The sequence below is a fragment of the Nicotiana tabacum genome, chromosome 13 (genome assembly GCF_000715075.1).
Source record: "Nicotiana tabacum cultivar K326 chromosome 13, ASM71507v2, whole genome shotgun sequence".
NCBI classification, from domain to species: domain Eukaryota; kingdom Viridiplantae; phylum Streptophyta; class Magnoliopsida; order Solanales; family Solanaceae; genus Nicotiana; species Nicotiana tabacum.
In genome coordinates, this window is record NC_134092.1 from 8,743,648 (window position 1) to 8,757,982 (window position 14,335).

At 34.8% G+C, this 14,335-nt stretch overlaps 1 protein-coding gene across 1 annotated transcript; it reads left to right on the top strand.

The window, feature by feature from the left end:
* The first annotated feature begins 9,641 nt into the window (after positions 1 to 9,641).
* Positions 9,642 to 11,498, top strand: LOC107761077 (AT-hook motif nuclear-localized protein 16-like). The gene has a single exon (XM_016579244.2). It carries the CDS (start codon positions 10,101 to 10,103, stop codon positions 11,058 to 11,060), a length of 960 nt encoding a protein of 319 aa, XP_016434730.1. The 5' UTR covers positions 9,642 to 10,100; the 3' UTR covers positions 11,061 to 11,498.
* The last annotated feature ends 2,837 nt before the right edge of the window (positions 11,499 to 14,335 follow it).

Sequence of the window (14,335 nt, forward strand, 5' to 3'; positions counted from 1 at the left end):
GAATTTGGTAAATTTGGTATGGTTGAACTCGTATCGGAATGAGTGTTCGGACTTCGTGAAAATTTTGTCGAGTTCTGAGAGGTGAGCCAGAAATTATAAATTTAATTAAGATAGATTTAAGCTGTCCGTAGGTCAATTCAAGCATGAAGGCTATTTTGGAATATCAGCCTAATTTCAAAAAGGTAAGTATCTTGCCTAACCTTGAGTGAGGGAATTACCCCTTAGGCATTGAGTTGTATGTGCCAATTGTGTAAAGTGAAAGCCGTGTACGCGAGGTGACGAATACGTACTTGGTTTATATGTACAAATTATGCCGGTTAAAAATTCGTATACACCCTTAAGTATTAAATTGGAAGTTGTTGGTACTTATTAAATCCTTTATTATCATGCCTCATTCCTTGTTTGTCTGGTTTGTAATTTATATGATAATTTGGTGTGATTGCTACTTGGATTTTTATGTGAATTTTGTGTGTTTGTTGATTTGATATTTCTTGAAAATAATCACATTATGGATTTTCCGTCTGTAAATAATTTAGTAAATAATTTTAAATTGAGGCATTAATATATTTATCAAAGTTTGGATTTAAGAAGAGGTTGTTCTTGCTGAGTGATGTTTTCGTCTTTTCTCTTACATATTTACTTTGGGACTACGAGGCGTTTACTCGAGAGATCCCCCTGTACTGCATATTTACTTTGGGACTACAAGGCGTTTACTTGGGAGATCCCCCTGTACTGCATATTTATATTGGGACTACGATGTGTTTACTTGGGAGATTCCCCTGTACTGCATATTTACTTTGGGACTACGATGCGCTGTACTGCATATCGACTTTGGGACTACGAGGCGGAACCTCGGGAGATCCCCATGTACTACATATTTACTTTGGGACTACGAGGCAGAACCTCGGGAGATCCCCTTGTATTGCATATTTACTTTGGGACTACAAGGCGAAACCTCGGAAGATCTCCATGTGTTGCATATTTACTTTGAGACTACGAGGTGTTTACTCGGGAGATCCCCCTGTCTTGCATATTTACTTTGGGACTACGCGGCGTTTACTGGGGAGATCCCCCTGTCTTGTATATTTATTTTGGGACTATGAGGCGGTACCTCAGGAGATCCCCCTGTTGAGCATTTACATTTGGGTTTATGAGGCGATACCTCGAGAGCGCCCCTGTTATTTACCTCTATTTGTTGTGCTACTATTTATCTGTAAATTCTCGTCGTTCACTTCTCAGTCATTTCATTAAATTATTGTGTCTCCTGCCTTGTGAATTGACTGTACGGTTGTGATAGAAATACGGACACGAGGTGCCGTGAGATATGAAAGTGGGCTGAGACCCGAGATTTTTAGAATTTTGAGGTGAGGTGTCAACCGGTGATTTTACTTGAAAGAAATTATATTCGAAGGATTTTACTTGAAAGGAATTATCTCCGAAGGATTTTACTTGAAAAAAACTATATTCGAAAGATCTCATTCGAAAGGTTTTATTTAAAGCAATTATATTCGAAAGGTTTTTATTTGAATGAATTATATTCGAAGGGTTTTATTTAGAAGAATTATATTCGAAAAGTTTTTATTTAAAAAAGTTATATTCGAAAGATATTTATTTGAAAGAAATATATTGTGAGGTAATTACTTGAAAGATTTACATCCGTAAGATATTTATTTGGAGGAAGTATATTCGGGATATATTAAATTGAAAGGGTTACATTCTAAAGATTTTTATTTGAAAATCTTATAGTTAAAAGATGTATATTTTGAAGGACTTGATTAATTGGTTGCACTTGTCTTTATTATTCGTGTGAGTAACATTTATGGTGTTGTTGCTGCCTTGTTGTTTATATCATTAGTTGGTTATTGTTGCTATCGGTGTTATCTGTTTTTTATTATTTTTATATGCTATGTTGCATAGGTTATTTGACTAGTGAGTATCTTGACTGTACCTCGTCACTACTTGTCACGACCCAATTCTCCCTCCGTAAGATGTCGTGACGGCACCTAGTCTATACAACTAGGTAAGCCTAACAAAATGCGGAAATAATAAAATGGAAATAAAACTTAACAACTAACTGCAATAGATAACTAAATAACTGGTAACAATACCTCTCGACATGTACAATAACCAACACTCTAGTAATACACAGTATTTCCAAAACCCGAAACATCATAAGTCACAAGCTACAGAAGTAAAACTAGTATTTCTATATACCAGAGTCTAAATAAAAGAAAGAATTTAACGGAAAGAATTCACAGAGAAACAACAACACACAAACACTGTGATAACAACAGGGGCGCTCCTGAGAGACAGTCTCGTAGTCCCAAAAGTAAATACTCAACAGGGGATCTCCCGAGATACCGTCTCGTAGTCCCAAAAGTAAATATGCGAGGAGATCTCCCGAGGTACCGCCTCGTAGTCTCAAAAGTAAATGTACAGGGAGAACTAATATCAAAAGTAAATATGCAGAGAGAACTCCCGAAGAACCGCTCCGTAGTCTCAAAAGTAAATATGTAGGGAGAACTTCTGAGGAATCGCTTCGTAGTATCAAAAGTAAATATGCAGGGAGAACTCCCGAGGAATCGCTTCGTAGTCTCAAAAATAAACACACAGCTCAAATCGATAGATACAACAGTTAGCAGCAAGAATTCTACAGTTAAGACTGATAAAGATGAAGGAAAAACAGAAAAATATCTAGGCATGTTGCACAAAGTTCAATAAGCAGTTAAATCACGTAGACATGCTATATTAGACTAAACAGGATAACTACACATGTTGGTATAACTTAATTAAAATGAAAACAGGTTACTACTCAGTAAAAGTCGAGTTTTACAATAATTAGCCGTGTACGTACTCGTCTCCTCACGTACAAGGCGCTCACACATCACAAGAGTACCAAATCCTAAGGGGATTTCTCCCACGCAAGGTTAGGCAAGCCACTTACCTCGAACCAAGCTCAAATCAATCAGTAAGAATGCCCTATCTCGATTATCCGACTCCGAGTGGCCCAAATCTAGCCAAAAATAATTACATATCATGAATACAATTACGAGAAACTAAATTAATTAATAAATCTATGACTTTAGCAAAGAATCGAAAATTCGGCCCAAAACGTCGACCTAGGCCCACGTCACCGAATCATGCAAAAATCACCAAATACGAACACCCACTCGACCACGAGTTCACCCATACCAAAATTATCATAATCCGACACCAAATCGCCACTCAATTCCTCAAATCAACTCAGTAAATCCCTAACCTATAACTTCCAAATTTCCACCTTAACTACACACTATAAAATTTCCATATAAAATGCTCTCAAAAATCGCCCTAGACCGAGTTTGCAAAGTCCAAAATGATAAAAATCATGAAGCCCATCGGTTTTAAACACTGCCCAGGCTTCTCGCTTTTGCGGTCACATTAGCCGCTTCTGCGTCACCGCTTTTGCCATTCGCTCCTCGCATCTGCGGAGTCCACTAAGCCGCCCAACCTCTTCTGCGGTCATAACCCCGCTTCTGCAGGCGCGGTTCGGTGCAACAAAACCCGTTTCTGCGGGCCAGCCTCAAACTCCCGCGTCTACTTCTGCGACCCTCCAAGCGCAGCCTGCGGAACACCCTCCTCATCTGCGCTCCACAGCCCCTAGTCCAAACCTTTGCATCTGCGCAACCTGGCCCACACCTGCGATCAAAGCTTCGCAGGTGCGGTTACACCAGCAAAGTCCTGTTTCAGCCATGCACCAAGTCCCGTTTTCGATCCGTTAACCATTCGGAATCCATCCGAGGCCCCCGGGACCTCAACCAAACATACCAACAAGTCCTAAAATACCATATGAACTTAGTCGAACCCTCAAATCACATCAAACAACGCTAAAAATACGAATCACCCTCCAATTCAAACTTAATGAACTTTGAAATTCAAACTTCTACAACCGATGCCGAAACCTATCAAATCACGTCCGATTGACCTCAAATTTTGCACACAAGTCATATTTAACATTACAGACCTACTCCAACCTCCGAAATCAGAATCCTTCCCCGATATCAAAAAGTTCACTTCCGGTCAAACTTCCCAAAATTTCAACTTTCGTCATTTCAAGCCTAATATAGCTACAGACCTCCAATTCATATTCCGAACACGCTTCTAAGTTCAAAATTACCCAACTGAGCTAAAGGAATCGACGAAACTCCATTCCGGAGCCGTCTTCACAGAGTTCCAACTACGGTAAAAAATTCTAAGACTTAAGCTTTCGTTTTAGGGACTAAGTATCCCAAATCACTCCGAAACCACAACAAAACCTCTCGACAAGTCACATAAGTAGAAAAAGATACGGGGAAGGCAGTAAATAAGGGATCAGGGCTATTACTCTCAAAACGACCGGCCGGATCGTTACACTACTCCACTGAGGTTAGTCTTGATACTTACTGGGTACCGACTGTGGTGTACTCATACTACACTTCTGGATATTTTTGTGCAAAGCCAGGTATTGGAGATATCGTATTCGGGCAGAATTAGTGTGTTGATCGCAAGGATTCAAGGTAGAGCTGCTTGGTCATCGCAGTCCCTTGGTGTCTTTCCATTTTTATTGTACTGTCACTCTTATTCGAACAATATTGTACACTCGATCCTTGAGATCATTGCATATATTCAGTTAGAGTTCGTGACTCAGTATTACCAATCTTGGAAGGTTGTTATATTATTTTTCGCTTTTAGTTTCGACACATGTATTAAATTACAATATTAAAAAAATAGCTTGAAATGTAATAGTAATCGGCTTACCTAGTCTTAGAGACTAAGTGCCATCACGACGCCCGTGGTGGAATTTTGGGTCGTGACATCTGACCATGACTTGGTCAAATATTGACCAATTTCCGACCAAAATCGGTTGAAATATTTATATATGTTAGATAAAACACTGTTTCTTTATTGTGGGATCACCTTTTCCGACCGAAAGTAGTCGGTATTTTTTAGTCAAAATTTTAATTTGACTTTCGCGACCGATCTAGATATTTTTTGACCGATGTCTGTCGATTTTCTCTTCCGACTGATTTCAGCCTGTATGGGTTGGACGGATTTTGGCAGATTTCTAATAGTATATTTTCATATTCTTTATAATAGTCATCTGATGAATATGTTGGACCTAAGTGATCCAATATTCACTATCATATAATATTAACAATTTTTTATGAATATTTATCATTGCGAAAAGGAGAACGATCTGCACATCATCATTGGTCTAAAGAAATGGATAGAATAAATAAATAAATAAAAACTATGTGTGGTATGATTTTCTGCAAAATTAGTGGTAGGGTTAGATAAGATTAGGGGTTGCAAACAAGCGGATCGGATCGAATATGAGTCGGTCAAAAATAGATAATGGAAAAAATAAATAACTTATCAGACCCGATTCATATTTAATATGGATAGAAAATTGGTTAATCGTGACTTTTTGAATGTGATCATTTTTGCTCCAATTTGAATCTTTATATATGTAAAATTAAACTCATTAGTTATTCATTTTCTAATAATAATATGATTCTTATCCATATTGAATATATTTTAAAAAAATTTATTATCTAGCTCATTTTTTTTGCTAGATTATATGAGTGAATAACTGTTTCTTTTAACATTTTGCCACTGGCCACCACTAGACAGGAGCATCGACGCAGGTTAAATTAGGCCAACAACTTGCATTAAAGCAGAAATGCGCCGTGATATGTTAGCCAATACCTAATGGAGGAAAATCAATATGTTAGACTGTGTGGGAACACGAATTCGACCAAAGAATATCACAAAATGTACTTTATTGTTTTTGTCAAAATCTATTTCTATCGAATTTTCTTTGCTAAGGCTGGAATTACGGCAAGTTATAATCATTGAAGCGAATTGCCTTCACCATTACTTGCAAATTGCAATACTCCACTAATGATTCCTAAAGTTTTTTTTAATATAGATGCAAAATTCAATATTATGAAATCTAATTACTAATAATACTCCACTAAGCATGTTAGAATAAAAACTGATCTTCTATAGTAGTTAAATTAAATACATATCAAAATTTTAAGGATTATATTGGTTTGCTTCTTCTTGAACACTCCTGACTAACGATGGATGAGATTAAGCAATCCGTATAAATTTATCAATAAAAACGAATTGTTAATAAAACAATAAATTCTTAATTCATAAACTTTAAATAGTTGCACTATTTCAGCTCAAAGACACGCATATAGTTATTTGCGCCGGTGTGTCTGTATATCAAACACGAAAAGGATACGAAGAACTTAAACCTAGGTGGGGACTCTTCTAAGTTACTGGTTCCAATGTCAAGCTCTCTGCAATATTCTGCTACATGTCTTTAATTTGAGATACTCCAATCTATAATAAGTGATTTTTTGGTCTTCTTTTAATAGTTCAAAATAAGTGATTTTTTCTGATTTCAAGAATGAATCAATTATTTTTTTTCCTACATTGTCCTTGGAGTAAATAATGTTGGAGTATGTGTTAGGGGTATTTATATGAAGAGATAATAAATGTTAATATGATCAATTTCATTACTAATTAATGTTAAAAAGTAAATTTCTTAATCTATATGAAAACATCCAAAAAAAAATTTACTTATTATGAACGGAAGGAGTACTATTTTTCATTCTCAAAATTTTTAACAAGACTGATTTATCTAACTTTTTAATTTAAGGGAAATTATCAACACTTAGAGGATAGATCAAAATGGGTGAAGTATTTAAAGCGGATAGCTCATAGCTCATGAGTTCTAGAAAATCAACCCCTAATATTTATATTACGGTAGAACTAGAGGCTGATCTACTATTTCCCTAACATGAGTGCACCATTAAAGGAAAAAAATAGTGAGTGGGAATTGATCTTTGTTTCTGTAGGTGAATAACTCAACATTCAATCAAGTAAATCATTTAACCTCTTAGGAGCAAGAGTGTCAGCATATAATATTAGATTAATTTTAGAATGTAGATAAAATATCTAGTCTGGCGGAAAGATCATGTATTCACAGCCCCCGTAAATTTGACTAAAATCCAACCTTGATCACACCCCTGAGGTGCGACCCTTACTTTATCGTATTCTGTGTGAATACGGAATTATTCGTATCCCGGACTGTTCTTTTTAAAGTATTTAAAGCGGAGGGATAAAAAAAGAGAATTAATTCGTAAGTCACGGAAATCGTTTTCACATAGTTTAAAAGACAGATTTTAATTCTTTTTCTGAATTTTGGACACGTAATAACAAATGAATTAATCAATTTCCTAGAACCTGTTGCATAATTTGTGAACAATTTGACCATTTTTCTGATATGATAAGAATAAACAAGAATTAAATAGCAGCAAGAGAAAATACTCTTCATACCAATTATAGTAAAAAGAACAATTATTTATGTACTTTTGAGAATATGGGGGTGAAGAAAAGGGGAAAAGGAGATGTTTCAGACATTGGCATTGGATACTTTTGTCGTGACTTGTTTCCTGTGTACTTTGTCCCCACTACCACACTTTTCTATAATCTTTGAGCGGTGAAAGTCCAACCTTATACTACCAAATACAAGAGCTAACCCTTGACATTGATGCAACCAATTTAGGGCATGCCACGTCATTACGTTGAATTATTTGTCTCAATGTTAAATTTCTTAGATTTGAAGATTAGTTCAAAACTAATGTTCGCTTGGACATGCTTTTATATATATATATATATATATATATACTTTGAAGGTTAATCAAATTTTAGTAATTGAAATAATAACAATAATCCAATAAAATTTTACAAGTAGGATCTGAAAAATATAGTATATACGCATACATTATCCCTACTTCAAAGGAGTAGAGAGACTATTTCGATAGATCATTTCCATAAGGAGACGGAAAAAGATAATATATCAGTAATATTAACAAAATCATAAAAATAATAATATCATAAGGATCAGAAAATAGATGAAAAACAATAACAATAACAAGTAAATATGATCTGATACTATAAAAAATAAAAGAATAGTGTGAACACAACATTAATCACTGACAGTCTAAGATAAAACCCTGTTCAGACTAGCCTCACATCTGGTACGAAGTAAAAAAATACTCAACTACCTCCTAACATACAACCCTAATGCTCGACCTCCATACTTTTCTATTTTTAAATTTTAGTAATCAAAAATAAGAATAAATGACTCCTAATATGTTTTCAACGTAAAATACAATAAAAGTGCAGTTCGCTGCTTAAAGTATCTCATGTTTAAGTAGTATTTGAAGAAGGGTCATACTTTAAAGATATGATGTAGATAGTATACTATTATATAAATATTAATTACTACTATTACGATTCGAACTTGTGAAATAGGTCATATCGTGACAGCTATATCTCGCACTCCCTTTCACTTGGTATTGATTTAAATCGAATTATTAACGGTTCTGATCACAAGTCCACTTAATAATATAGTGGTTAAAGAAAAAGAAGAAACAAGAAGTTTGATGCATGCACATGCTTAGGCTATGTGTCTGATTCTAGGAAAAGTGAAATTAAACCGCACCGGCAATTGGGACCTTACTATTTTGACAGCACAAATATGATTACCCATATACTATATGCCAACAAGAGTAAACCACAACCTCTCTGCAGCAGTGGCGGATTAGAGTGTTGTTATTGGGTTTACGGGAAATCAGTAACTTTTATATAGATGTTGTATTTTTATTAAGAATTTTTTTAATATTTATAAATATTTAATTATAAATTAAATTATATTATATATTAATTTTAAATTAAAATAAGAACCCATAAATTTTAAATTCTGAACTAACCGCTTTATAAAAGTTACTTATAAGCCTCTACTTACCAGGTGAGGCTCTTATCATAAAAAAGAAAAGGGAAAAGAAAAGGAAAGTACCTTATTCAGAACCGAGAAAGGAAAATCTTTGATGTACTTGTAGTCTTGTAAATAGTAAATGAAAAAGTACTAAAGAGAATCAGAGTTATAGAGAGCTTGACCCAAAAAACCTAGCCCGTACCAACTAATATTATGTTAAGGTAATACTTCCTCGTTCTAAAAAGAATTACTCGCTCTCTTTTTAGTTTGTATGATATATTTTTCTTATCGAAAGTTAAATTAATTAATTTTAAAATTAAATTAAATTAAATTAGCTTAATTTAATATTTTAAAATAACAATTTAAATATTTAAAGATTATACAAAAAATATGTTATAATTATTCTCATCTTAATATGATAAGAAAGTATATTTAGAATTTTGGTTAAACTTCGTTTAGTTAAATTGAAATGGAAGGAGCACATTATTTTTAAGTAATTTTAAAAAGAATTTATTCTTTTTTAAAATTTAAAATACTTTGACTTGAATTTTAATTTTAGTTTTATTAATAAATTTTTTAATTAAAATTATAATGATATACTATAAGTTTTGTAAATTTTACACAAGATATTATAATATATCTAAGTTCACAAGTTTAAAAAAAGTTCATTTATGGATGAGGTACTAAAATAACTCTTGCCTTATATCTTTCGGCTCAGAGAGTACTCAAAAACAATAGTTCACTAATTTCTTGCTAAAACTCTAAGATCTTATTCTTATATATATATATATATATATAATAAATATATATATAAAGAGAGGTAGAGAGAGAGACCAATCTAAAGCATATAGATCTGGGGTTGAGATTTGCTGGAAAATCCATAAGGGTTTTTCTAGCTGAAGATCAAAGAAAGGTATAGCAAGAAAGAATTCTATAAGTTTTTTTTTTCTTCAGTTTGCTCTTTTTTAGTTGAGGTTCTTTTCTTTTGATCTCTGTTTTCTTATCCTCATTTAAATAAAGCAAAAGCAGCAAAGCAAGAAAGATAGAAACTTCTCTCTAGTATTCTCCATTGTTTTTCTCACTCTTTTATTACCCCAATGTAACGTATAATAGGGCTGGTTGGTGCGTCCAAGACTAGTTTTCGCTGTTTTTTATATATCAAAACCCTATTTTTTTTATTATATAAAAGGAGAGAGAAACAGTCTTGTTGACTGTAGATAGATAGCTTCTGGTTGAATTCTACCTTGGATAGTGAGAATTTTAGGTGAAGAGTGAAGAACAAGGTATGGCTAATAATCGTTGGTGGGCTGGAAATATAGCGATGAATCCAATGGTTTCATTATCACCAGCTTCAGTTTCTTCTTCTTCTCTACAAGAAAATAACAACCGAGTCGGCCCGAGAAGAGAGCAAGAGTTCATGGATACGACCGTTGAAGCTATCATCACTACCACCGTCACAACCACCACCGCCACCACAAATAGTAGCGGAAGCAACAATAATCAAAACCCTAGCTCGGCGGAGCATGATGCGGATGAGAATATCCATAGTTTTGGAGGTATGTCCTCTGGGCCGTCCAGCTCGAGGGGAGCTGGACGTAGGCCCAGAGGAAGACCAACGGGCTCGAAGAACAAGCCCAAACCACCAATTGTGGTGACAAAGGAAAGCCCAAATTCCCTTAGAAGTCATGTATTGGAAATTAAAAGTGGAAGTGACATAGTAGAGAGTATTGCAACATTCGCGCATCGTCGAGGGCGCGGTGTGTCCGTTTTAAGTGGCAGTGGCATTGTTACGAATGTTACATTGCGCCAACCGGCTGCAGCTGGCGGAGTAATTACACTGCACGGAAGATTCGAAATATTGTCGCTTTCTGGTGCATTTTTGCCTGCTCCTTCACCTCCTGGAGCAACTGGATTGACAGTGTACTTAGCAGGAAGTCAAGGACAAGTTGTAGGTGGAAATGTTGTTGGTGAATTAATGGCATCAGGTCCAGTAATGGTAATTGCAGCAACTTTTACTAATGCAACATTTGAAAGGTTACCTTTGGAAGAGGAGAATGCAAGTGAAGGAATGCAAATGCAAACCCCAATTACTTCAGGGGTTAATACTGGAAATTCTGGTGGTATGGGTGATACACCAGCTTCTTCTATGTCTATGTACAATATGCCCACTAATGTTTTGCCTAATGGCCAAATGCCCCACGATGTTTTCTGGACTCCTCCTCCACGGCCTCCTCCACCCTATTAATCGACTTAACTAGACTATAGTTAGTTACCATTTAGTGGACCTCTCAGTATGATTCGAACTCAGATGAAGTTCTGATCATCTATCAGAGAAAAAGGAACGGAAGGATCTTGTAGGATTCGCGAGAAATTCTTCGATTTCAGAAATGTGCTTTTAGTTCTCCTTGTAATCATAGGTAGAATGTTGTTAACTTTCTTGACCCTACTGTATCATGACTTGTGAATCTTTAATTTCTTTCTATTAGGTTTTAGTTTATGTTTGTAACTTTGTATCCTAAAGGGTTTATCAATTTGGTTTCTTTTCTGGTCAACTATCTTGGTAGAAATATTGTGGAATTGTCAGTGATGTAGGTAAGACAATCTTATCTAGACATGGAGATGAAGCAGTTACATTTATCCAGGAATTCAGGTATCATTAAATACTGCCTTGATTTGTTTTTTATATTTGCTATTTTTATACTTAGATGAGTTAAATCTTTATATTTTTATCTTAAACATTAAACTTATTTCATTTTTGAAGTTTTTAATGATATTTCATACATGTGTGTGTGCGTTTGAGTTAAAAAATGCTAGGTTTTCCAATCAAAATATTTTGTATCGGGATTATTGAATCTATATTGCATCTGCCTCTACTGCTGTCTAGTCCCTCGTAAACCTTCTAATTCTGGTGCACTAATGTTATATTCAACAGCTAGCTACTTAGGTACAATTATTTCTTTGATAGCTTGCTGTCTAGGTAGAATTATATCTTCAATACTTAGCTATCCAGATTGAAAACTTAGAACTTTGTGGGTGTCCTTGAGGGATCGTTTGGTTATCGGGATTAGTCATAATCCTGGTATTAAATTTGGGATTGCAATTATCTATCGTTTGGTTATTGGTAGTATTAGCTAAATTATCGGTGTAAATTTTATATCAAAAGTTTGGTATTATATATCCCATGTAAAAGGTGGATTATAATCATATTCCTGGTTATAATTTTAGGATTATAATCTTGGGATAACCTTGTTTTGAACCAAACAACCCGTGAGTAGAGAAAAGGACTGGAGTTTTAAATCTGTTGCCCCTCTTCAACTAAATTTGGATTTGAATTACTATGCACGGGTTTTGGGGAAGGACCGGACCACAAGGGTCTATTGTTTACGCAGCCTTATCCTGCATTTTTGCAAGAGGATGTTTCCACGGCTTGAACCCGTGACCTCCTCCTGATCACATGGCTGCAACGTTACTAGTTACGCCAACGCTCCCTTTCACTAGCTATCCGTTCATATTTAATGTAAATGGAAATTTTTTCTATATGAATTAGGAAGGAGAATGTTTGCTATAACTTCAAACACTTTGAGGGCGCTCTTGTTTTTCATGCTAGTTGTAGTTCATGACACTTGTTAATATCTTAGTGACATTCTGCCATTTCATTTGTAATGCTTAAGATGGTGGCTATTTATGCAAGTGAACTGGCATTAAGCTCTTTACAACATTCAAGTCATTTATTCCAACTAATGAGATTATTTAATGTGCATTAAAAGGTTTAGTTTTCCACTCTACTAGAAGGAAATAAGTCGAAGCGGCTAATTAGGTCTTGTTATGTGACTGAATTTAACTGTTTAAGGATTCATGTTAGATTATTTGCGCCGTTATTTGTTTTTTTTGAAGTGTATGACTGCCTGATCTAAAGTTTAAACTGTTAAAGAGAACATATTTTTATTTTACTTCAGTATGTCTTTGACATTCGTGATGAATTCTAATGGCAATTAGTTCAATTGATATGTATATGTACATTAACCCAATCTAGTTGTTTAGTAGGAAAACTTAGGACATTTTCTCTTGCTCTAGTTAAGAATTTTTTTTTGTGCGTGTGTCTTGCCATTAGCAATTTTGCTGATTCGTCACAGGAAATGATGGTTTCTGTGTCAATTAAATTGGCTTTATCTGGCAACTGCGTAATTGACGTTGGTGGATGGAGGTTTAGCTTCTAGTGCCGATGTCAGTATCTCATTCAATGCGAGCAATTGTTTCTTAGGGCTGATATATAGACAGAGATATTATATTGACAATTGAGTTATGACTAGTCTTTTTGTCCTTTATTGTAGATCGTCAATTTCCCTATACGAATACTTGACTTTTGGTCAGTAATCACTTAGGGAATAGTAGTAATTATTTTCATTAGAAATTGATGATTTTCAAATTGAGGAATATTTGTCTGTATCATCTGTTAATTATCACTGAGATAGCAAATGGTATTGTTTGACTAAAAAGTATAATTTCGATTAAATTTTTATATTTATATAATATTGGGTTAAATACAGTTAATAATAATATTTTTAAATATGGATCTTAAAAATACGGATAATGTGAGACTTATCTAGTGGGAGATTAATAATATTGTGCATTAAATATTCCAAAAGTATGAGCAATAATGGAGGAGTAACTAGGAATAAATAACAATAAATGATATTTAAGTAAATAGAAAGAGTGATTCACCCAATAACGAATGAGTTAGATGATTGTTCCTCCTAACAATGATGCATGACATATAAATTCTAGAATGTACGAACTATTCTCGGATCTGATGGAAAAGTATGGAAAAATATGAGCAAGAATCTTAATGAAAAAGTAAGGTTTGTATCTTTGCTAGAGAGAAAGATTCTTCTGAAAAATGTTCTTATCAAGTGCATATCACATGCCTCTATTCTTTATCTTTTTATTTTTCTATTTATTTGGAACATATCCCCAATAAACCCTAATAGTACAAGTACCAAGAATATCTAACAGAATATTCTCTTTAATATCCTGCCCTAATAGACTAGCTGTTATAGCTCTTTCAGCAATGCACTATATCGACTATTTTTTGCTTCTCGCCCACGGGCTTTGCCATCTCCTGGCCGACCTCGCATGACTCTTTCCTTAATGTTATATTACCCTAAATATTCTAGGGCAGATTTTGACCTATACAGTTAGTCCCTCCGCTTATTGAGACCGGCCTTAGGCGGGCTCGATGAGCGGATATTATGTAATGTGGCCGAAGCATTTGGACGACCTGAACGAGTCATGATGATTGGGACGAGTTGGCAACATGTCCCTTTGTGAACCGTAACTTCTGTGGTTATATGTCCCACGAATCAGGATGACGTCATGGCGACGAGCGTCATTATGACACAATTTTTCGATACGTTGCTTCATTTCGCGCGCGTCTTCTGATTGAATCTGCCGCTTCAGTTACAGTGCCAGGTAATGATGGATTAATTCCTTGGTTTTGACGCTTGAATTTTTATAAATAAG